Genomic DNA, 24782 nt, shown 5'->3' with positions numbered 1-24782 from the left:
GTGTGTGTGTGTGTGTGTGTGTGTGTGTGTGTGTGAGAGAGTGTGTGAGCGAGAGTGTGTGTGTGTGTGTGTCCTCATTACGGTGATGTTTGCTTTCTAATGTGATGACATTTAAACGTGAACAAAATGCTTTTTGGGGCCACTGAATGAATTACATCAGAGAATCAGATTAAAGCATTGTTTGTTTTTAATTAGTCATAATGTACATTAGAGGAAAGTTCAGATCTTCATGCGAACGAGTGCATGTTATTCATGGTGATTCCCTCTCCTTCACGCTGCACTTTCCTCTGCTGCTTCTTCACACAGACCACACTGACCACCGTCACCATCAGCATGAGCACAAACACAGCCACAGACGCCAGCACCGCCGTCAGCACGCTGCTCTGAGCAGAGCTCTTAAACTGGCACCTGTCGCCGTAATGCCACCAGTCCTGTCCCACCACACACCTGCACACACACACACACACACACACACACACACACACATGCTTCAGCTGTTACTGAAGACTGAACATGACAAAAGCTAAACTCCTGCTCACTTATCCAGATCATACATGTCTAGTCGAGGAACTCTGTCAGGGTTTCTGAGGGTAAATTGAAGACTTTTTAAGGACAAGTGAAGAAAATTTAACAAACAAATTGAATGTAACACAATACATCAATATGGTCTCTAAATGTAAACGTCTTGCAAATTGCAACTGATCTCTATTACTTTAGAATTTATTAAAAGAAGGAAAGAAAAGAAAAGAAAAATAGACAAAGAAAAAATAAAATCGCTCAAGGTTTGAACCGCTCTGCTCACAAACACCAGAATATGGAACTATATTTTACTGTAGCTTCTGATCACACTGTAATAAAGTGCAGCTCTTCCTCAGTATCTCTGTCTTGTTTTCCAGTTCAAACGATTCTTAAATCAAGACACATTTACTGGAGAAGCACAAGAAGTCTTGAGAAATGGATAAAAATGAAGTGAGTTTATGATTTAAACAAGAACAAATATCTGCCAAAGGGCTCAGAAAAATACACTTAAACAAGCTTTCATTCCCCGTTGACAGATTTTTGTTCTTGGTTTCATTTAGTATCTTGATTTAAGAACGTTTAGATATTTGGACTGGAAAACAAGACAGAAATACTGATGAGAATACTGCTGTTGTGTCCTGAGTTTAGCCGCTGGTTTCACAGGCAAGGCTTTAGTCTAGTCTCAGACTCAAATGCATGAGCTGTTTTAACTGAAAGAAACTTGCACTGATTGATCGTAAAATATATCAGTGCCATTGTTTTGTCTCAAGATGCACACCAGCGATGTTTTTTCTAAGGCGTGTTTATAAAAGATACATGTCCTAACTGAGCTATGATCCGGGTTTAACCTAAGCTCTGTCTGTGAAACCAGGCCTAAGTCTTTCTGCTCTGATTCAAAACCTTTTCAGACCTTCATTTTTGTAAAACTAAATGAAAATGAGAAATGCTGCCTTGGCAACTAGCTGAAATAAAACGTTTTTAATATTTTACTGTATTTCAATTAACGTTTATTTAATTTCAAGCAGTTCACTTTTTTATGGTTTTAGTTCAATTTAATAACCCTGTCTTACATTAAAGATAAATAAATTCTAATTGTTTTATATTGTAAATTGAGTTGTATAGTTTCTCATTTTGTTTTGTTTTTGTCTTTTTTTATACTTGCAATCAAATACGTTAGAATTATATCTTTATAATAGCAATGAAATACTTTAGCTTAATATTGTCTGCAGTTGCAGTGCTTCATGGGGCGTGTAGTTCGTCTCTACATCAATGGAAAGCTTATTTATTCAGCTTTCATGTATAAATCTCAATTTTGAAAAATGTACCCTTATGACTGGTTTTGTGCTCCAGAGTCACAGATTATAACAAACACCAGTTTGCAATATCAACTATTTTTGAACCACTAAAATAACTGGAAGTGAATACGAAGCCTCACACATTCAGGTTACAAATGCCTGTGTCCACTTTTACGTTAAAAATAAATCAATTATAATAGCTTTATACTGTCATTTTTTTATTTTATTACTTAAATTGGGGGTGGATCTTGGTCATTCAGAAAGGTTTGTAGATTTTAAAATGAAATGCGTTAATCTGATGCACTTTGGAAGCCAAACGAAGACCTCCGATTTAGAAATGAGTAACATGTCTGCACTGAACCGTACTGGATTTTAAAGTGGACTCAAACCTCTTCTTAGTTTAGTTAGTGACAGTGTCTCGCTCCACAATACATTACACTGGTTGCGTTGTGTTTGAGTTAACGGAAATGTCTGTAAAATTAATGGTTACTTTTTCTGTTATTTGACATTTATTTTCTTACACTGCAGCTAAACGTTGTAATCCATCCACAAAAAGTTAGAAATTATGCAAATTTGAAAATAAAGCATAACTGAGACGCTGAAAACACGAGCTGATCACATGAACACAGTGCTGCTCTTCACTTTGAAACACGCAGTGCAAGAGACTATCATTCGCGCTTCGATAAGCCATACCACAATTGCAGCTTTGCCAAAGCAATGGCGCAAAACACAACCATTTTTGGTTCATTATGAAGCAGTACGAGCCACTAAAGTCTGCATAATTAACAGGAAACACTGGAGTCCTCTTAGAAAGGGTAAATATTTTGAGAAACCCAACAGGACGAGATGATCGCGAGCCTCACCTTCCACAGTCATGCTGGGGTCTGTGGTGACGCTCCTCTGGTTGTTCATGCGTCTGCGAATGTCTGCGTTCTGGTCCATCAGCATCATGGTCATCTGCTTCCAGCGCGCGGGCCAGACCACACCGTCCTCCGCCGCTCCGGATGTCAGGTGCGCATACGCTCCCAGCTCTCCCGGGGATCCGGCTGTTCCGTTGGGATACAGGCCCATCTGGAAGCTGTAGCCGTCTCTAGACGTGAAGCGTGGGCTGTAAATGGCGGCGTCCATCGGCGTGTTCTCCAGGACGCTCCTGAAGTCCTCGATCCTCCACACGTGTTCAGGACAGCTGGTCTCTGAGACGTTGATGTCGTCCAGTGAGAGTCCGCCGGCGTTCCCGCTCCCTTTGATTCCTTCAAAAACCACTCGGAACTTTCTGGAGACGTTCAGGCTGACGTGATGGAGCTGCCACTGGTCACCAGGAGAAGCTTTCAGAGGAAAACAGAGTCGTTGATTAAAGCAATAATCCCCGTGTAGCCGTGGTTTACAGTGAATTTATAACAGCTAAGGGCGCTGCGAAGCGGAGTGCCTAAAATCCCCTTAGCTGTTATAAATTCACTGTAAACCACGGCTTCACGGGGGTTACTGCTTTTATAAAACGGTTACTCCATATACGAAGCAAGGTTTCACAAAATAAAGCAGAGCAAATAAAGTGTAATGATATTAATAAACACAGTATTCTTCCACCAAACAATGTAGCTCCTCAGAAACAGTTGTGGTTGCTACAAAGTGGTTGCCGAGCAACACACAAATGTAAACAAAGGTGTGTGTTACTTTGTAGCGTCATTTACAACAGCTTCGACTCAGCCAATCAGAATCAAGCACCGGAACTCTCCGCTTTATAAATCTGATATATGCACGGAAGCTGTCTTATAATAGTCATCTTTTAAAGAAAGTCCAATATTCATTAATCCAATCAAGCACTCTCTAGATTAACATCCGTACCTTTAACCTCGTGAATGAGCCGCAGGGTCCCGTCGGGGTTTGCCGTGTCGTACTCTCGCACCCAGATCCTCAGCCGGTCATTAGCGTGGCCGCTGTTATAGAGGAAGAACTGCAGACACTGGAATCCCCGTCTGGGATAAAGAACCCTGCTCTCCAGCAGAGCCCTGTTCCCCTCCGGCCCGCTCGCAGTGCTGAAGTGCATGAAGTAACCCTTTCCTGAAAACAGGGCGGACGTCAGCGTTTAACAGAGAGGAAATGAGCTGGACTGTGTGTGAGCACTGCAAGGCTTCCACGTTTCAGAAATAAGTGATTACGAGACGTGTTTGCAGCCAAAGTAGATGACCAGACATTAAAAGTAAATTGGTGCATTCGAGTATGCCAAAGACGTTCATATTTATAAGTTGGGAAGTCGTAATTATGACATCAGGTGCGTTCAGATCTAGAGCAAGATGGCAATGTATTTTTTCTACAAATAAACCTATTTTTTAACGCCACAATCTACTAAAATCTACCAAATAATGAACAAAAAATGTGCATCAGGTGTGTTTCTGCTTTTTTGTGTCAATTTATGCTTTAAGTTTATGAAGGTGCGTTACATATTCTGTGGTAATTGTACAATACTGTGGCGTTTTGTATATGCGACTTGCAAACGGTAAAAGTAAATTGGTGCATTCGAGTATGCCAAAGACGTTCATATTTATAAGTTGGGAAGTCGTAATTATGACATCAGGTGCGTTCAGATCTAGAGCAAGATGGCAATGTATTTTTTCTACAAATAAACCTATTTTTTAACGCCACAATCTACTAAAATCTACCAAATAATGAACAAAAAATGTGCATCAGGTGTGTTTCTGCTTTTTTTGTGTCAATTTATGCTTTAAGTTTATGAAGGTGCGTTGCATATTCTGTGGTAATTGTACAATACTGTGGCGTTTTGTATATGCGACTTGCAAACGGAAAAAAAAAAGATACATTTCGTACAACTTTACCGTAAATGCAGATGCCGTGCTTCACTCGGAAACTCTGGGTTTAAAGAAAATCCTGAGTTTCCCACTCATAATGATGATTTCAAATTATTTTCAAATAAATTAGCGTTAGGGTTAGTTTTAGAGATTTTGTCATTACGTGTTTAACCATGTCTTGATATTGTAGGGCTCTAAAACACATCAGATGTTTGAACAAGTACAGGATTTCTGCTTCAACAGCATTCAAGTACAGTTACTGAAGTCATCTGATTTGAGTAACACTTTTTTGCACCCTGATGAAGGCCTGTTTGGGCAATTACATGGTAGAGTTTTAAACATTTAGTCCCCCTAATGAAGGCCGATGCACGCCACTTTAAAAAAAAAGAGCTGATTGCCGTGCATTATTCTGTTCATATAGCGCGATCTGAACCCTAAACACATTTTGTCAAAAAAGCCGGTTTTGTCCACTTTCAAGGCATCGCTTCATTTTTGGGTGAAGCATTTCAATTATAAAGAACTGATTGAACTTTATAAATATTAAAACTGCAGAAGACTTGCCGTCACAGCGTCCCATGTTGGTGTAGTCTGTGTCTGGTCCACCTGCGGCTCTGGAAACACGCTGCCAGTTTGCATTATCTTCATTTTCACGGCTTTGGATCATTCCACAGATGTTCTCCGACTCAAAGTCACAGGAGTCCAGAAATGTGGAGGAGCTGGCTGTGAAATAACCACACTTTAAACATTCACACATGCTCTTCTGTATGATATAGTCATTACACTTGACCACTGTTGACTCGTGATCATTAAGAAAGTCCCTCTCACTAAATTAGAATCCAATCAAATTGCTAAATCTGTATTGATACCCAGCCCTAAGCAAGAGGAACATCAAGTCCATGACTGTGACATAAACTAAACATCACATTTTATTTAGTAAAGTGTTTTGGATCGTTTTAGATCACGTGTAAAAGCATCACAGCAGTTGTAGAGTCGGTTGAGTTTGAGCAGGTCGCTGTCGCTGAACTCCATGCGCTGGCCGATCACGTCGCTGAAGGCCGGGATCCTGGTGACGATGGTGGGCTCGGAGCCGTTCTGAAAGGCTTTCTTGCTGTAATGCATCATGGATCCGTAGTCGTAGGGAACGTTCAGGGCACTGGATGTGCTGTCGTTGTATTTGTTGAAGTTATGCTCCTTGCCTGTGAAATGAATGTGAACATGTCACTTAAACTCTGCGGACCCGGATACAGGTCCAAAATCATAAAATATGTTTATTTGCAAAGCCTTCCTTATATGGTATCAGCCCATATATGGTATCATTTGAAAGCTTAGAGTGTCTTCTTTACAAGAATACCTTTTGGTTTTATGATACATAAAGCAGTAAAATGAAGCTTAGCAATGTATTTGTCCCACACACGAATTTCCGCCTAATGATTGCGAATAATTTTTTAGAAGAATGTCTAGTTTTTTATATAATGCTGGATTAGTTTCCTTATATGGTATCAGCAGATGTGAACTGATGGACTGGAGTGCTGTGGATTACTTGTGGATTATTGTGATGTTTTTATCAACTGTTTGGACTCTCATTCTGACGGCACCCATTCACTGCAGAGCACCCATTGCTGAGACACTGATGCAATGCTACATTTCTACAAACCTGATGAAGAAACAAACTCATCCTAATCTTGGACGGCCTGAGGGTGAGCACATTTTCAGCAAATGTTAATTTTTGGATAATGAAACAATGTTTTGATCATAAATCATTGCGGGAATTCTAATTAATAATAAATAGCATTACTTCCCAGTGTTTTTAAAGTAGATAGATCGATCTGCAGTTTCTCAGGTCGTTGTTCATGTAAAGCACCTTCAGTAATGCGGTCCCAGATGATGGAGACGTAGTCGTCCCGGTCGGAGCGTGACTGCTCGTGCCAGAAGCCTAACGCGTGGAGAAACTCATGCTCGATGGTTGCGATACGATCACATCCACTGCCGATGGACAGCCGCTGTTTGCCAACACGCCGGTTCCCCACTGATGAGAAGCAGCTATTCACACACACAAGTATATATAGAGAGAGGGTGGATTCTTTGACAGATGTCACACTTATGACCATGAATTAAATCACCAACAAATCAGTGTGCAGCAAAATCATTTTAGTGCCAAAGCCAATAGTATAAGCACATATGTAGCAGCTCACCCGTTGCCTTTAAATACAGAGATGTAGTTTTCTTCCCCACTCCAGGGTTTGTAGTAGATGCATGACTTCAGTCGATACTGTTCAAAGGCCTTCAGGATCACGTGTGTGTGTGTGTGTGAGAGAGAGAGAGAGAGAGTGTGTGTGTGTGGGTGTGTGTGTGTGTGTGAGTGACACTGAAGCCTGGAGTAATATTATAAAATATATCCAAACAGCATTACTGTTTCTTCTGTGCCAAATAAATACAGACTTGCTGAGAGACTTCTTTCAAAAACATTTTTAAAAATCCTAATTTAATATATATATAACGTGTTAATATATAAACACAAAAGAACAACACATCAGGCTCTTCAGAAGAGTGCCGTAAAAGCCTTTATAACCAGCTAGAGCTAGTAAAGATAAAGAGACTCACCCTAACTCATCAGCTTAAGATAACAGGACTGAACTAGTCCTCATACTGACAGACTCACAGCTCTGACCAGACCTTCGTGCCAGACGGAATAATAAATCCTAAATAATTAGGGATAAATGAAACATAGACAAAACCAAAGCCAAGACCTTCACACTTTGACTAATACAAAACAGCAAAGAGAACTATACGACCTACTCGATTCGGCAGAGAAAAATATGATTCCATTTTCTGCCAAGCATAACTCATTTACTATAATGTACTATTGCTAGATTTCACCAGAGGAAATTATAGTTTATCAGATGATTCAAGTGCGCACATATTTCCCAATCACACTCAACCTTTGTGTTTTACGTCATGTTACATTGTTTAATGTGAATGTGAATTTCTATATTATTCTAATTCTGTTTACATTATACAGGTTGATATTTCAGACCTGTTGTTGTTGATAGATCTGTTATAATAACCTAGCCTTGAATAAATCATCAACCGTTGAGATCATTTCTTCAGTGAATGAAAAACAGGCCCTGCAGAGCACGTCCTAAAATAATGCTTTATTAAATACAGAATTAAGATGCCTTTACATTTGTTTGGATTCAAACGGAGCTAAACCTGTTCTGAGCTCATGAAATAAATCACACGCAGCAGAAGATTGGTGTAGCTCTTTATTTCTGGAAACAGCATAACTGTACACTGTACGCTACATGTTAGTGTGTGTGATGATCAGATACAGCATGAGAACAGACCCGTGACCAACACAGATGGTCGTTCTCCTCACACCAGCAGACAACAGCTGAGACTAACAGAGCAAACTGAATCCGAGAAATAACAGACGGCAGGAGTTAAAACGGAGTATCACAATGCTTTTGATTGAAACAGAGATCACGATTCTGAACAGACAAATAAACTGACATTTACTAAAGGTTCTGAAAAAAAAGGGTTTGGGTAAACCTGTTCTGAGCTCATGAAATAAATCACACGCAGCAGAAGATTGGTGTAGCTCTTTATTTCTGGAAACAGCATAACTGTACACTGTACGCTACATGTTAGTGTGTGTGATGATCAGATACAGCATGAGAACAGACCCGTGACCAACACAGATGGTCGTTCTCCTCACACCAGCAGACAACAGCTGAGACTAACAGAGCAAACTGAATCCGAGAAATAACAGACGGCAGGAGTTAAAACGGAGAATCACAATGCTTTTGATTGAAACAGAGATCACGATTCTGAACAGACAAATAAACTGACATTTACTAAAGGTTCTGAAAAAAAAAGGGTTTCAATTTATGATTCAATGACTCACTCATAAAATGACACTAGATGAATTAACTTTTTTGAATGAATCTCCTGAATGAATGATTTGATGTGCTTTGACACTTGATGAATCTGTGTTTTGAACAAATCTCTTGAATGAATGATTCAACGACTCACTTAAAAACTTCTCGTTTCATTACCAGATGAATGTGTTTTTGAACAAATCTCTTGAATGAATGATTCAATGACTCACTTAAAGATTTCACTTGTTTCATTACCAGATGAATCAGTGTTTTTGAATGAATCTCCTGAGTGAATGATTTAATGATGTGCTTTGACACTTGATGAATCAAGTATTTTTGAACAAATCTTTTGAATGAATGATTCAATGACTCACTCATAAAGACTTCACTTGTTTCATTACTGGAAGAAATCAGTTTTAAGAACGAATCTCTATACAGAATGATTCAATGACAAACACATTTTTGAACAGTCACTTGTCGCCACCTACTGGAGAAACAATGTAATCCACACAATCTTTCTTTGAAGCATCACTTTACTTTCAAAAGATGATGTACAGTATTTTGATTGCTACTGTAGATATCAGTATTTATATCCAAACTATAACCTCTCATCCCAGTACTTCTGTGACGATTTAAATGTTAGTAACAGAAATAATGACACTGTTCGGTTGTGTAGCTACTCAGATTCCCCTTCAGTTTGCGTCGTCAAGCAAGCACAAACTGAACAGCTCGTTCAGCACAGCTTCTCCGTGTTTACTGCTGAACTGTGCTCGGTGTGTGGCAGCATGGGACAGGGCTTTTTTATGTGATTCTGCAGATCGCTGGACTGAGTGAATCTCCTCCCGCAGGCGGTGCAGAGGTAGGGTCTCTCTCCGGTGTGCACGCGCTCGTGTCTCTTCAGCGCTCCAGAATGAGTGAAGCCCTTCCCGCAGTGCGAGCAGCTGTAGGGTTTCTCTCCGCTGTGGATCTTCTGGTGCTGCTTCAGAGCGCTGGATCTGGTGAACGTGTCTCCGCACTCGAAGCATATGTGAGCTCTCTCACCCGTGTGGATCTTCTGGTGATCGTTAAGACAGCCCAGGCGCAGAAAGCCCTTCCCGCACACGCCGCACACATACGGCTTCTCGTTCGTGTGGATTTTCAGGTGCGCCTTCAGGTTTGACGCCAAAATGAAGTTTTTCCCGCACTGCTCACATCTGAAAGCCCGTTCTCCTGAGTGCGAGCGCTGGTGGTCTTTGAGGTTGGTGGCACACTTGAAGCTCTTCCCGCACTGATCGCAAGCGTACGGACGCTCGCCGGTGTGGATGCGAATGTGGCGTTTCAGGTGTCCTCTACAGGTGAAGCTCTTCTGACAGTGAGGGCAGCTGAAGGGCTTGACTCCGGAGTGGATCTTCACGTGTTCATTGAAGTGTCCTTTATGTGTGAAACTCTTCCCGCACTCGGGGCAGACGAACGCATTACTGGCTTCTTGCGAGACTTTCTTTTTCATGTCTGAGCGACCGAACGCTTTTCCTCCACTTTTGAACCCGTCAGCGTCCTGATACGGAGGTTTCCCTCTGCTCTCTTCTTTCTCTTGCATCAGCTCTGACACAAACACAGTAAACGGCCAAAAATCAGTTCACAAAAGTGCAACAGCTGTTATACAAAATGTTGATCAGTGCTGTATCTTTCCTCATATTATTTAACAATGTTATTTTAGGTGAAACAGCAATTATAAACCACTACCGTACATGACATCTAATAGAAGTTATAAGTATCTTATATTATAAATATAAAGGATTTACAAAACAAAAACTCACTGTGAAGTACTTTCAAAAACTGTAGACTGTTTTTTCACATTCTGGGTTCATTTGGAGCCGAAGAATCATTATTTTATAAAACGTAACTTCATATTTTCCTACTAAAACCATATAATATCTGATCAGCAACTTCTCGTTATTTAAGATTATTTTTATTATTTATTTATAACTCATCATTTCAACATTGATGACATATTAGAACATTTAAGTTCTGATCTTATATTCTAAACAAATAAGAATATGTCAGAAAATAAGAAGATTTACTCTGAGAATTACCCCGATTGGAATGAAATCCAAATTTATGAAACCTACATATTTATTTCTATCAAAACAACATTAATATTATTCTAAAAACTAAAAGAGCGTAGCGCTGAAACGCTATTGTATTTGTCAGGATTTATTTGTTATTTTTCCGCCGTGCAGACCATACTGTAAGGCCTTAAGAGACGCCGCAGCAATTTGTCGTAGACCCAAGTGTCTTATATCATTGGAATCCTTGGCTCAAATTTTTTTTATTAATTAAAAAAAAAAAACTGATTTAACTTCCGGTATGCAAATTTTCCCGCCAATTTTAATTTAGCGAACTAGTCCTAGGTTTTTCGCCCGATCAAAACCAAGCCAGTGCAGAAATATTCTCTGGACAGTGAATATTAATAATTATAATTATCAAAAAAAAAGTTGAATTTTCGTCTCACCGTCACAAAGTGGCACCAAAACGTTCGAAAGAGGCGGAGCCACTTTTACTAAAACGCCTATAACTCTTGAACAGAATGAGATATCGACATCAAATTTGGTACACATGTGTAAGAGCTCAATCTTTGGTCAAATTTTTTTTAAATGCGGCGCTTGACCACTTGGTGGTGCTATAAGAGGGAAAAAATATTTAGTCCGATCGACTTGGTATGCTGCGTCTTTGTCCAATGAGCCACAAGAGTCTATGAGGACATTTGCATATGTCAAAAAACATGTCCGCCATCGGCCAATGAAGTTTGAGCACCCATTATGCTGCGTTCAAGTCCTCCTGGGACGTTCGTACTTACGAGTTGACAAGTCGTAATTACGACATCAGGTGCGTTCAAATCAGTTTAGTCGGCACAAGATGGCGGTGTACCTTCTTTTAATAAATTACAAGAAAATACAACAGGGTCTGCACTTTTTTACTTGGATTTCAGCTGCGTAACAAGAACATGACCAATTTAAGTTTGTAGGACAACTAAACTATCAATTTAAACAAAAATTTACCGTCAACTACAGACGTTGCATCCATCGATTCCGCCGTGTTTCTCACTGACACGCCCCCAACTCGTAAACTTGGGGCTTAAAGAAAATGTAGAGTTTCTCACTCGTAATAACGACTTTGTGATGGCGCTCATGTGCGCTCAACTCGTAAATACGATCTATCCGACATGATTGAACGCACCATTAGACAAGGTTAAAGGAGGCTGATCGAAACGAAACTTGGTGGGCACGTTCGACTCGAGGCCCTAGAGGTCTGTAACAATTTTGAAGGAAATCGGCCACAAGGTGGCGCTAATGAGATTTATGCCTTGTTTCACACATCCACACAATATTCATATCACTTGATAGAGCTCCTCATACTGAGCAACTTTGCCTCAAGAACCAACGGTGTCAATCAAATCGTTCATTAAATACTCTCAATTATATTAAAATCCGACTTTTGCGAACAAGTCCTAGGTTTTTTTACTCAACCTCAATAAAACCACTGCAGCACAATTCTCCGGCCTCTCTAGATCAACAATTAGCAAAAAAAAAAAAAGTTGAATTTGACCTGTTTTTGGGAGTTATAACGGGGTCATTTAGAAAAGGGGCGTGGCCAAATATGCACAAAACAGCCCATAACTTCTAAACGAAAACTCAAAACTTTACGAAACTAGGTGAGCACATGTGTCAGATGATTCTTAACAAGCATGCAAAGATTTAAAGAGGTTGGCCTATAGGTGGCGCTATAACGGCCCTAACAGTTAATAAACATATTTCTATGATAAATGACCTGGCCATAAATGCTCTTTTTATTCTCTGATCTGCGACAGACGCGTTACACAGTCTTCTCTACTAGCATTAGTTCCTAAACCAACTCTGAATGAAACTGAAAAGCAGATAATAATCAGTAAAGCAGAATTAAGAAGCATCACTGACTAGTTACATCGGCACATTAAATATCCCTCTATTTGAGATTTTTTTTGGCCTGTCATATTTGTTGTACTCATTGGTTTTGTTGTTCACTATGTTAATTTTAGACGTGACGGAAGTGAAAGGTGAAAGTCAAGAACTGAATGAGGTGAAGGAGAAGCACCAGGAAAAGTCTTCTAGTTCCTCAGACACTGAAAAGAACGTTTCACAAAAAAGAGCGGACGCTAAAGGCTCGTTCTCCTGCTCTCAGTGCGGAAAGAGGTTCACTCGTAAAGGACACCTGGAGGTTCACATGGTGATCCACACAGGTGAGAGACCATACACCTGTCCTCAGTGCGCCAAGAGCTTCACCTGCAAAGGAAGCCTTAAGGATCACTTCAGGATCCACACCGGAGAGAGACCTTTCACCTGTCCTCAGTGCGAAAAGAGCTTCACAAACTCAGGAGGATTGAAGAGGCATGTTCGGATTCACACCGGAGAGAGGCCTTTCACCTGCCGTCAATGTGCAAAGAGCTTCCCGAGCTCTGGAGAGCTGAAGAGACACATACGTATTCACTCGCGAGAGAGACCTTACACCTGCCCTCAGTGCGGAAAGAGCTACAAACAGAAGGAGGTTCTGAGGGAACACGCCAAAATCCACTCCGGAGAGAAGCCTTTCACGTGCATGCTGTGCGGGAAGAGCTTCACACAGCAGAGCACACTCAAAGTTCACATGAAGGTCCACTCAGGAGAGAAGTTACACCAGTGTCCTGAATGCGGCAGGAGGTTTTCAGAGGCCTGCAATCTCAAAACTCACCTGCTCTCTCACACCGGAGAAAGACCCTTTCACTGTCAGCGCTGCGATAAGAAGTTTTTCCTGGCCGTGCACTTGAAGACGCACATGAGGATTCACGAAGACGAGCGGCGGTACGTGTGTTCGTTCTGCGGGAAGAGCTTTCTGTGGCTTAATGGGTTTAAAGACCACCAGAAAACACATACTGGCGAGAAACCCTTCGTGTGTTTGGACTGTGGAAGCACTTTCACTAGAGCCGGTGAACTGAAAGTGCATGAACGGATCCACACCGGAGAAAAACCCTACAAGTGCTCACACTGTGAGAAGAGCTTCACTCAGTCATCAGGACTGAAAGTGCACGAGAGAGTTCACACCGGAGAGAAACCATACCTCTGTCCCTCCTGCGGGAAGACTTTCAGCCGATACGGGAGTTTAGGAAAACATTTAAAAAAGGCTTGTCCAAAGCTGAAAAAGTGAGCAAGGTTCACATTCAAGTTTAAAACTTGGATGGAGTTGTACCCCAACAAAATACCATTTAGGATATTTAAGGGAGGTCAAAGAATTAGTTTAGAAAAAACTGCCACATTTCATATTAGTGAATAGCAGTTTTTTTGCATGTGGTTGCATTAAAGGAGACATATTATGTCCCTTTTTACAATATGTAATATAAGTCTCTGGTGTCCCCAGAATGTGTCTGTGAAGTGTCAGCTCAAAATACTCCACATATCATTTATTATATCAGCTTGAAAATGCCTATTTTGAGTGGAAGCAGAAACAGGCTGTTTTTCGTGCCTGTCTCTTTAAATGCAAATGAGCTGCTGCTCCCCGCCCCCTTTTCCAGAATAGAGCTGCAGCTCGGACCTGCTAAAAACATCTGTTTTGGATCTAATTATCATGTGTATCGTGCTGAAATCATGCGTTTTGAACCTTATGAGTTTAAACTTCTGATAGGTGATATTATAATGAGATCCCTTTGCCACGTCACCAAGTGAGCGAAATCAGACGCGCTCGTTTTCTCAGACGCTTGCAGAAAAAGGTTTACTAAAACAAAGTTACTGGGTTCATCTTTTTCACGTTTCCTTGGTTGGCAGATGCACCGGAGACCTGATTATAGCACTTACAACCTGGAGAAGTCAGATTTTCATGATATGTCACCTTTAAACTATAAAGACATCAGTGTATTTACCTTTCTAACATCTTTGAAGTGTAATTTTGTTAATCATAGCTCTTCAGTACTGAAGTGATTTCAGTACACTATAAAATCAATCAAGCTTGAATGTGTGCTAGTTTATGCTCGAGTAGGTTACATTAATCATGTAAATAAATCACTTAATAAACACGTCAGCTGTGTAGTTTTAGTGCTTCTGACTGTAAGTAAAAGTATCATCAGCAAAGTAAAGTAGCATGCAGTGACTTCTTCAGTGAGCAGAGAACAAATCTACTTCTAGATACGTTTTTGTAACATTTTATCTTGCAGTTTTATTGTAAAACTGTTGATTGCTGTTTTAATGAAAGCATTATATGTTGTCGTTTGTGTATACTGAATCTGGTTTATAGCAACACTACAAACTGGAACTGTTTTAAAATGTGCCTTTAAATTCCCCTTCACTCCACCAGACGGAGATTCAAGCCTGAAACTGAACCGGATCTCGGACACAGATGCATCATTTGTATGGTCATGTGTTTGCAGAGCCTGATCATTCTCACTGTTGCAGTCCTGGTTCGGTCACGTCCTTAAATTCTCTTGCATTCATTTGTCTTTCTTGTCTGCTGTCAGTGGCTTGTGTTTATGAATGTCGCCTGCCGTCCAACCTTTGCTCTTAATTGTTTGTGTTAAAGTATCTGACCGTCACTTTATTAAAATGAAGAATATGAATTCCAAACGTTCTGTAAGCCTGATCTGTTGCAAACCAAAACTTGGTTTGGAGTTGATTCGTTGATTCATGAAAGATTTTCAGCTTTTTTTTTTGGTGTTTAGGACTAAAAATATAAAGTGTTCCAGAAGATTTCTCCTAACCTACATTGAAAGCTGCACACCTGCATAATTAATAAAAAAACAAGTCATTTCTCAACCGACTCACTGATTCACATTCATTCATCAATGTCTTTATTGAGTAATTATTGAAGAGACTCAAATTCTTACTTGTTAAAGGTATTTTAAGTCTTACTATCAAAGAGCATGTGTTAAATTATTTAAAATTTTATATTTTTCAGTGCATCTAATCATTGCTGATGACAAATTTACAGCATTTAATTTTTTGACTTTGATTATTACAAATCAGGACCCTTGCTAGGGTTGGAAGAAAATAGAAGTAATACTATAATAATATTAGTATAATTTCAGTAATTTAAATCATTTAATATTTCTTTAATAAGACAAATAAGTTCCCAATCATATGACGTTAGTATTAATAAATTAATTTGTACTACAGAGGTGGCACAGAAGAACACAAAAGTGGTTAGTAGGTACATTTTCAGACGTTTAATGTGGCTCAGAGGTAGCATGAGTGCAATTAAATTCATAAATTCATGTGGAGATTAAATGATTTAAATAAATGAAATTATACACAATTTTTTACAAAATCCGCCAGCAGGTGGCAGCAAGTCACAGATTTGATCACTGAATCATTCATTCAATTGATTCGTTCAAACGGCTGATTCATTCAGGAATGCAGCAAGTGACTGTCTTTATGAACTGACGACGGAACCGTAATCCCTGCATGCGTCGTAGATGAAACTGCATCTTTTTCTGCATTAGGTGAAAATTTCATCTTTTGGTTACAGCAAATTGCTCACTTTGCCAACTTTGTACAGTGCTTTCTCACATGAACCAGTCGAGTGCGTGATGAGCTGAAACCCTTCTCACATGAAGGGCACTGGTACGGTTTCTCTCCGCTGTGAACTCGCTCGTGTATGTTCAGCTGTCCTAACTGACTGAAATTCTTGTCGCAGTGCGAGCACTTGTAGGGTTTTTCTCCAGTGTGGATTCTGTGGTGAATCTTCAAGTCTCCGGCTCTTCTGAAACTCTTCCCGCACTCAGAGCACTAGTGAGCTTTCACGCCGGTGTGAACTTTATGGTGCATTTTAAAACAGTCCAGCCGTGAAAACGTCTTTCCACAAACAGAACAGAAGTAAGGCCTCTCATTCGCATGAGCCTTCATGTGTTTTTTCAGATGTGAGGCCAGAATAAACGCTTTACCGCACTGATTGCATTTAAAAGGCTTTATTCCAGCGTGAGAGCGCAGATGATATGTCAGGCTGTCCGGTTGCGTGTAACTCTTCCCACACTGATTGCACGTGAAAGGTTTCGCTCCGGTGTGAATTCGTAAGTGATGGTTAAGTTTTCCTTTAAATTGAAAGCTCTTTCCGCACTCATCGCATCTGTAAGGTTTCTCTCCGGTGTGGATTCTCATGTGGCACTTAAGGTTTTCTTTAAGTGAGAAACCCTTTCCACACTCCACACACACGTGAGGTTTCTCTCCGGTGTGACTGCGCATGTGATCGCTCAGGAGTCGCTTACGAATGAAGTTCTTTCCGCACTGATCACATCTGAACGGCTTCTCTCCGGTGTGGATTCTCAGGTGAATCTTGAGGTTTTCACTACGTGAGAAACCCTTTCCACACTGAGAGCACATGTAAGGCTTCTCTCCGGTGTGACTTCGCATGTGTTCGTTCAGGAGTCGTCTGCGCGTGAATCTCCTTCCACACTGATCACATAAATAAGGTTTTTCTCCCGTGTGAATTCGCATGTGATAACTGAGAAACCCTTGACGTATGAAACTCTTTCCGCATTGATCACACCTGTAAGGCTTCTCTCTCATATGAGTTCCCATGTGAAGCTTCAGGTTTCCTTTATTAGTGAAACTCTTTCCACACTGAAGGCACGTGAAAGGCTTCTCTCTGGTGTGAATCCTCATGTGATCGTTCAGGACTCCTTTACGCATAAAACTCTTTCCACACTGATCACATGTGAATGAAGTTTTTACTAAAGTTCTTTTTTGTGAGAAATTCTTGTCAGTGTGTGAGGAAGCCACAGATTTTTCTCCATTTATGAAATTGTGAGGTTCTTGATGGTTTTCCTCTATATCATTTAGTTCTTGACGTTCCTCTTTCACCTCCATCAGGCCTAAAGTGAACACATTAAATAGTGAAATTCATTTCAAGAGACAAATGTCAAACAGAATGAAAAGAAAAATCTGAAGGACAATTGCTATACAACTTCAAGACAATGTAAATTATTTTACTGTCTATTTGGAATAAAATTAAAAATGTAAAATTCAATATCAAATTTCTATTTTATTTTTCACAAATAAAGAACAATAGACACGAATAAAAAGTAAACACTGTAACCCCAACCATACTTCATATTATACTTTCTCAAACAAAGATCAGGTAAAGCTAATTTTACATACAGTACACAGTGAATATGACCAATAGATGGACGGATATACATGCATTTCTAATTAAGCCTACACTGTACACTTCAGCAACTTGTAACGATGTTTGCGATGTTTGTAGTATTACAAGTTTTTTAGATATTCAAAGACTTGTTTAAAATATGAGAATGCAAGACAAGAAAGAAATAACTCTGGTGATGTTCACTGCACCGATAAACATGAACAAACCTCAGAACGCGCGTTTGTTACATTGTAACAGTCAAATGTATCCGCTCTCATATAACCGAACATCAGAACGCGCGTTTGTTACAGTGTAACAGTCAAATGTATCCGCTCTCATGTAACCGGACATCAGAACGCCCGTTACAGTGTAACCGTCAAATGTATCCGCTCTCATGTAACCGGACATCAGAACGCCCGTTACAGTGTAACCGTCAAATGTATCCGCTCTCATGTAACCGGACATCAGAACGCCCGTTACAGTGTAACCGTCAAATGTATCCGCTCTCATGTAACCGGACATCAGAACGCCCGTTACAGTGTAACCGTCAAATGTATCCGCTCTCATGTAACCGGACATCAGAACGCCCGTTACAGTGTAACCGTCAAATGTATCCGCTCTCATGTAACCGGACATCAGAACGCCCGTTACAGTGTAACCGTCAAATGTATCCGCTCTCATGTAACCGGACATCAGAACGCCCGTTACAGTGTAACCGTCAAATGTATCCGCTCTCATGTAACCGGACATCAGAACGCCCGTTACAGTGTAACCGTCAAATGTATCCGCTCTCATGTAACCGGACATCAGAACGCCCGTTACAGTGTAACCGTCAAATGTATCCGCTCTCATGTAACCGGACATCAGAACGCCCGTTACAGTGTAACCGTCAAATGTATCCGCTCTCATGTAACCGGACATCAGAACGCCCGTTACAGTGTAACCGTCAAATGTATCCGCTCTCATGTAACCGGACATCAGAACGCCCGTTACAGTGTAACCGTCAAATGTATCCGCTCTCATGTAACCGGACATCAGAACGCCCGTTACAGTGTAACCGTCAAATGTATCCGCTCTCATGTAACCGGACATCAGAACGCCCGTTACAGTGTAACCGTCAAATGTATCCGCTCTCATGTAACCGGACATCAGAACGCCCGTTACAGTGTAACCGTCAAATGTATCCGCTCTCATGTAACCGGACATCAGAACGCCCGTTACAGTGTAACCGTCAAATGTATCCGCTCTCATGTAACCGGACATCAGAACGCCCGTTACAGTGTAACCGTCAAATGTATCCGCTCTCATGTAACCGGACATCAGAACGCCCGTTACAGTGTAACCGTCAAATGTATCCGCTCTCATGTAACCGGACATCAGAACGCCCGTTACAGTGTAACCGTCAAATGTATCCGCTCTCATGTAACCGGACATCAGAACGCCCGTTACAGTGTAACCGTCAAATGTATCCGCTCTCATGTAACCGGACATCAGAACGCCCGTTACAGTGTAACCGTCAAATGTATCCGCTCTCATGTAACCGGACATCAGAACGCCCGTTACAGTGTAACCGTCAAATGTATCCGCTCTCATGTAACCGGACATCAGAACGCCCGTTACAGTGTAACCGTCAAATGTATCCGCTCTCATGTAACCGGACATCAGAACGCCCGTTACAGTGTAACCGTCAAATGTATCCGCTCTCATGTAACCGGACATCAGAACGCCCGTTACAGTGTAACCGTCAAATGTATCCGCTCTCATGTAACCGGACATCAGAACGCCCGTTACAGTGTAACCGTCAAATGTATCCGCTCTCATGTAACCGGACATCAGAACGCCCGTTACAGTGTAACCGTCAAATGTATCCGCTCTCATGTAACCGGACATCAGAACGCCCGTTACAGTGTAACCGTCAAATGTATCCGCTCTCATGTAACCGGACATCAGAACGCCCGTTACAGTGTAACCGTCAAATGTATCCGCTCTCATGTAACCGGACATCAGAACGCCCGTTACAGTGTAACCGTCAAATGTATCCGCTCTCATGTAACCGGACATCAGAACGCCCGTTACAGTGTAACCGTCAAATGTATCCGCTCTCATGTAACCGGACATCAGAACGCCCGTTACAGTGTAACCGTCAAATGTATCCGCTCTCATGTAACCGGACATCAGAACGCCCGTTACAGTGTAACCGTCAAATGTATCCGCTCTCATGTAACCGGACATCAGAACGCCCGTTACAGTGTAACCGTCAAATGTATCCGCTCTCATGTAACCGGACATCAGAACGCCCGTTACAGTGTAACCGTCAAATGTATCCGCTCTCATGTAACCGGACATCAGAACGCCCGTTACAGTGTAACCGTCAAATGTATCCGCTCTCATGTAACCGGACATCAGAACGCCCGTTACAGTGTAACCGTCAAATGTATCCGCTCTCATGTAACCGGACATCAGAACGCCCGTTACAGTGTAACCGTCAAATGTATCCGCTCTCATGTAACCGGACATCAGAACGCCCGTTACAGTGTAACCGTCAAATGTATCCGCTCTCATGTAACCGGACATCAGAACGCCCGTTACAGTGTAACCGTCAAATGTATCCGCTCTCATGTAACCGGACATCAGAACGCCCGTTACAGTGTAACCGTCAAATGTATCCGCTCTCATGTAACCGGACATCAGAACGCCCGTTACAGTGTAACCGTCAAATGTATCCGCTCTCATGTAACCGGACATCAGAACGCCCGTTACAGTGTAACCGTCAAATGTATCCGCTCTCATGTAACCGGACATCAGAACGCCCGTTACAGTGTAACCGTCAAATGTATCCGCTCTCATGTAACCGGACATCAGAACGCCCGTTACAGTGTAACCGTCAAATGTATCCGCTCTCATGTAACCGGACATCAGAACGCCCGTTACAGTGTAACCGTCAAATGTATCCGCTCTCATGTAACCGGACATCAGAACGCCCGTTACAGTGTAACCGTCAAATGTATCCGCTCTCATGTAACCGGACATCAGAACGCCCGTTACAGTGTAACCGTCAAATGTATCCGCTCTCATGTAACCGGACATCAGAACGCCCGTTACAGTGTAACCGTCAAATGTATCCGCTCTCATGTAACCGGACATCAGAACGCCCGTTACAGTGTAACCGTCAAATGTATCCGCTCTCATGTAACCGGACATCAGAACGCCCGTTACAGTGTAACCGTCAAATGTATCCGCTCTCATGTAACCGGACATCAGAACGCCCGTTACAGTGTAACCGTCAAATGTATCCGCTCTCATGTAACCGGACATCAGAACGCCCGTTACAGTGTAACCGTCAAATGTATCCGCTCTCATGTAACCGGACATCAGAACGCCCGTTACAGTGTAACCGTCAAATGTATCCGCTCTCATGTAACCGGACATCAGAACGCCCGTTACAGTGTAACCGTCAAATGTATCCGCTCTCATGTAACCGGACATCAGAACGCCCGTTACAGTGTAACCGTCAAATGTATCCGCTCTCATGTAACCGGACATCAGAACGCCCGTTACAGTGTAACCGTCAAATGTATCCGCTCTCATGTAACCGGACATCAGAACGCCCGTTACAGTGTAACCGTCAAATGTATCCGCTCTCATGTAACCGGACATCAGAACGCCCGTTACAGTGTAACCGTCAAATGTATCCGCTCTCATGTAACCGGACATCAGAACGCCCGTTACAGTGTAACCGTCAAATGTATCCGCTCTCATGTAACCGGACATCAGAACGCCCGTTACAGTGTAACCGTCAAATGTATCCGCTCTCATGTAACCGGACATCAGAACGCCCGTTACAGTGTAACCGTCAAATGTATCCGCTCTCATGTAACCGGACATCAGAACGCCCGTTACAGTGTAACCGTCAAATGTATCCGCTCTCATGTAACCGGACATCAGAACGCCCGTTACAGTGTAACCGTCAAATGTATCCGCTCTCATGTAACCGGACATCAGAACGCCCGTTACAGTGTAACCGTCAAATGTATCCGCTCTCATGTAACCGGACATCAGAACGCCCGTTACAGTGTAACCGTCAAATGTATCCGCTCTCATGTAACCGGACATCAGAACGCCCGTTACAGTGTAACCGTCAAATGTATCCGCTCTCATGTAACCGGACATCAGAACGCCCGTTACAGTGTAACCGTCAAATGTATCCGCTCTCATGTAACCGGACATCAGAACGCCCGTTACAGTGTAACCGTCAAATGTATCCGCTCTCATGTAACCGGACATCAGAACGCCCGTTACAGTGTAACCGTCAAATGTATCCGCTCTCATGTAACCGGACATCAGAACGCCCGTTACAGTGTAACCGTCAAATGTATCCGCTCTCATGTAACCGGACATCAGAACGCCCGTTACAGTGTAACCGTCAAATGTATCCGCTCTCATGTAACCGAACATCAGACCGCGCGTTTGTTACAGTGTAACAGTCAAATGTATCCGCTCTCATGTAACTGAACATCAGATTGTTACTGTGTTTCAACCACGGAAAAACGTCACGTAACGTTACATTTGAAAGTTATCCAGTGTTAATTGGTTATACCTTATTTACTCAACCTGTTCATTACATATGTTTGAATAAATCTGTCATTTTGATGAAAAGTACATTATGGGAAATTTAAATGTTTTGAGTATTGGTTATTATATCTGAGGTACAGCAGTTGAATGTAATGGTTTGGGCTCTGCTTTTTAATTTTAATATTAAACTTGTACCGACTGACAGGGTTCTCTGTTATCCAAGGATCAATTCTGGGCATTTATTAGTTTAATATTCATCATAAGTAAACATTAGCATCATGAATGGACACCAACCTCTTTGTTCCTCAGCATCTTCATCTTTCACTTTACATGGTTCTGCCTCATTCATATCCATGATCTCCATTTTTACAATGCAAAATTCCGCAGATTGAATTAATGCTCCATAAACCTTTACTAATCTCGGTTTGTTTCCAGTCGGTGCTTCAGATGTCTTCTTCTGCCTTTTTGCGGTTGACAAGCCGCCTATAGATCGGCATTACCGCCCCCTAATGGACTGGAGGAAGAGGTTTATTCCACTAAAACAAAAATACAGCATTCCAGAGAACTCCAAGAAGAGAATACAGAAAGAAAAAATACAAAAATTAAAATACAATTTCTTTAAAATTACTTTATATTAAGGAGATTTTTTAAGTGTTGTTAACGGTAAATGTAAATCTATCTAATCTATTCATATAATAGAATCATATGAATCTGAGGGTGCAAAAAAATCTAAATATTGAGAAAATCATCTTTAAAGTTGTTCAAATGAAGTTCTTAGCAATGCATATTACTAATCAAACATTAAGTTTTGATATATTTATGGTAGGAAATGTACTAAATATCTTCAAGGAACATGATCTTTACTTAATATCCTAATGATTTTTGGCATAAAAGAGAAATGTATAATTGTGACCCATACAGTGTATTGTTGGCTATTGCTACAAATATCCCCCAGCGACTTAACACTGCTTTTGTGCTGCAGGCTGACATGTGTTTCTTGTTCTCTGGAGTGAAACACTTTCTCTCATAGATCACATTATTTTGCCAAGTATTCCTTGAACAATTGCACAGTTTGATCATTTTCATGCTGTTCTGTCATTGATGCAAATCGTAAAAATGCAAATCTGATGCTTGTGCAAGGTTATGTTCAACCTTTTTCAAAATCATTTGGCTTGTGAAAGATCAAAAACAATTTAAGAGGTCTGATTTGGTATGAAATCAACCGATAAATAAATGATATATTAACACTCTACCGTACTGCACTCAATCCAACGGATGTGATATTTCTAGTTTTTGTCATTTGATTTCACCCATTGATATCTTTATTTTCTTTGACCATTAAAATCTTCAACTGAAATGAGTTATGAAACCTGTGACAATAAGCACATGCACAAATAACTGCATTACTGCCAGTGTGTGATGAATTGTGAACACAATATACAGTATATATATATATATATATATAAAAACATAAAAAGGTGTCGTGTTTTCTGTGATCAAACCCAACGATCAATGGATTTTCTTGTCACTTGTGTTTCTGTATTCACCACCATTACTTCACCCAGCTGACCAGAAAAACTCAAGCGACTGAATGAATCCATATACAAATGTATTTCACATACAGCCCTATATCACCTCCACTACATGACGCGTCACATTTATTCATATAGTACTTTATAAGATACAGACTGCTCCAGATTACATGAACAGGAGAGAAACAACACCAATGCTGTGAAAGTCTTCAGTGAGGAAACAACAAATCCAGCTCTAATTACAACGTGACTTTCAGCTCTACAGAAGACAGTAGTGTCATTATTCAGCTCAATTCTATTCCTCTATTTCATCTGTAACTGTTGAATGAGAACAGTGTCTCATTCCTCAGATTGTGCAAGCAAGTACTCTTTATTGGGGATTTTAGTAACAGTAACCCAGTATCTCGGCTCTCCATGCATCACTTCTCACCAGCTGTGATTAACTAAATTACCATATGGAAGAAAATACATTAATAATGTTTCACAACTGCCCTCTCACACAGTGAATGTAATTATAATTAATATGATTACTACTGCTACTCCCAACACAGATAAAAGCATTGACATGTGCTTCAGTTTTCTAATCGAACGAGAAAGATCTGCAGGTCACTTCGGTAAATGAGCTGCTCTTGAATTTCTTAAATCCACCAGACCTGAGACTGAACTTCACTCAGTGTCACGACTGTGCTTTTCTCTAGGACGGGGTGAAACACACACTCACTCACACACATACTCTCTCTCTCTCTCACACACACACTCTCACACGTGCACTCTCTCTCTCTCTCACACACACACTCACACACGTGCACTCTCTCTCTCTCTCACACACACACTCACACACGTGCACTCTCTCTCTCTCTCACACACACACTCACACACGTGCACTCTCTCTCTCTCTCACACACACACTCTCACACGTGCACTCTCTCTCTCTCTCACACACACACTCTCACACGTGCACTCTCTCTCTCTCTCACACACACACTCTCACACGTGCACTCTCTCTCTCTCTCACACACACACTCTCACACGTGCACTCTCTCTCTCTCTCACACACACACTCTC

General features: G+C 41.3%; 4 protein-coding genes across 4 annotated transcripts in view; 1 reads left to right on the top strand and 3 right to left on the bottom strand.

Moving 5' to 3' along the window:
• Window positions 1–182: 182 nt before the first annotated feature.
• mep1bb (meprin A subunit beta b) lies at window positions 183–7575 on the bottom strand. Its single transcript, XM_016247860.1, has 7 exons — window positions 7571–7575; window positions 6480–6658; window positions 5596–5814; window positions 5180–5338; window positions 3657–3872; window positions 2673–3139; window positions 183–494 (listed from the first exon to the last, which is right to left on the bottom strand). Exons 1-7 carry the CDS (start codon window positions 7573–7575, stop codon window positions 228–230), a joined length of 1512 nt encoding a protein of 503 aa, XP_016103346.1. The 3' UTR covers window positions 183–227.
• A 1400-nt stretch (window positions 7576–8975) lies between these two features.
• On the bottom strand, window positions 8976–10074 carry LOC107563105 (zinc finger protein 239-like). The gene has a single exon (XM_016247891.1). The coding sequence runs from the start codon at window positions 10070–10072 to the stop codon at window positions 9230–9232; it is 843 nt and encodes a 280-aa protein (XP_016103377.1). The 5' UTR covers window positions 10073–10074; the 3' UTR covers window positions 8976–9229.
• A 2426-nt stretch (window positions 10075–12500) lies between these two features.
• On the top strand, window positions 12501–13903 carry LOC107563104 (gastrula zinc finger protein XlCGF57.1-like). The gene has a single exon (XM_016247890.1). It carries the CDS (start codon window positions 12538–12540, stop codon window positions 13690–13692), a length of 1155 nt encoding a protein of 384 aa, XP_016103376.1. The 5' UTR covers window positions 12501–12537; the 3' UTR covers window positions 13693–13903.
• Window positions 13904–15921: 2018 nt separating this feature from the next.
• Window positions 15922–24782, bottom strand: part of LOC107563101 (gastrula zinc finger protein XlCGF57.1-like) — a 12209-nt gene continuing 3348 nt past the window's right edge. The window contains exons 4-5 of the mRNA XM_016247887.1: window positions 17804–17814; window positions 15922–17136 (exon numbers count right to left, since the gene is read on the bottom strand). Coding sequence (XP_016103373.1) covers window positions 16260–17136; window positions 17804–17814 — 888 coding nt within the window. The 3' untranslated portion in view covers window positions 15922–16259. The remainder of the gene's footprint in view (window positions 17137–17803; window positions 17815–24782) is intronic.

Source organism: Sinocyclocheilus grahami, unplaced genomic scaffold (genome assembly GCF_001515645.1).
Source record: "Sinocyclocheilus grahami isolate Dianchi unplaced genomic scaffold, SAMN03320097.WGS_v1.1 scaffold857.1, whole genome shotgun sequence".
Taxonomy (NCBI): domain Eukaryota; kingdom Metazoa; phylum Chordata; class Actinopteri; order Cypriniformes; family Cyprinidae; genus Sinocyclocheilus; species Sinocyclocheilus grahami.
Note: the sequence above shows the minus strand (reverse complement) of the source record. Positions and strands in the feature narration are given on the sequence as shown.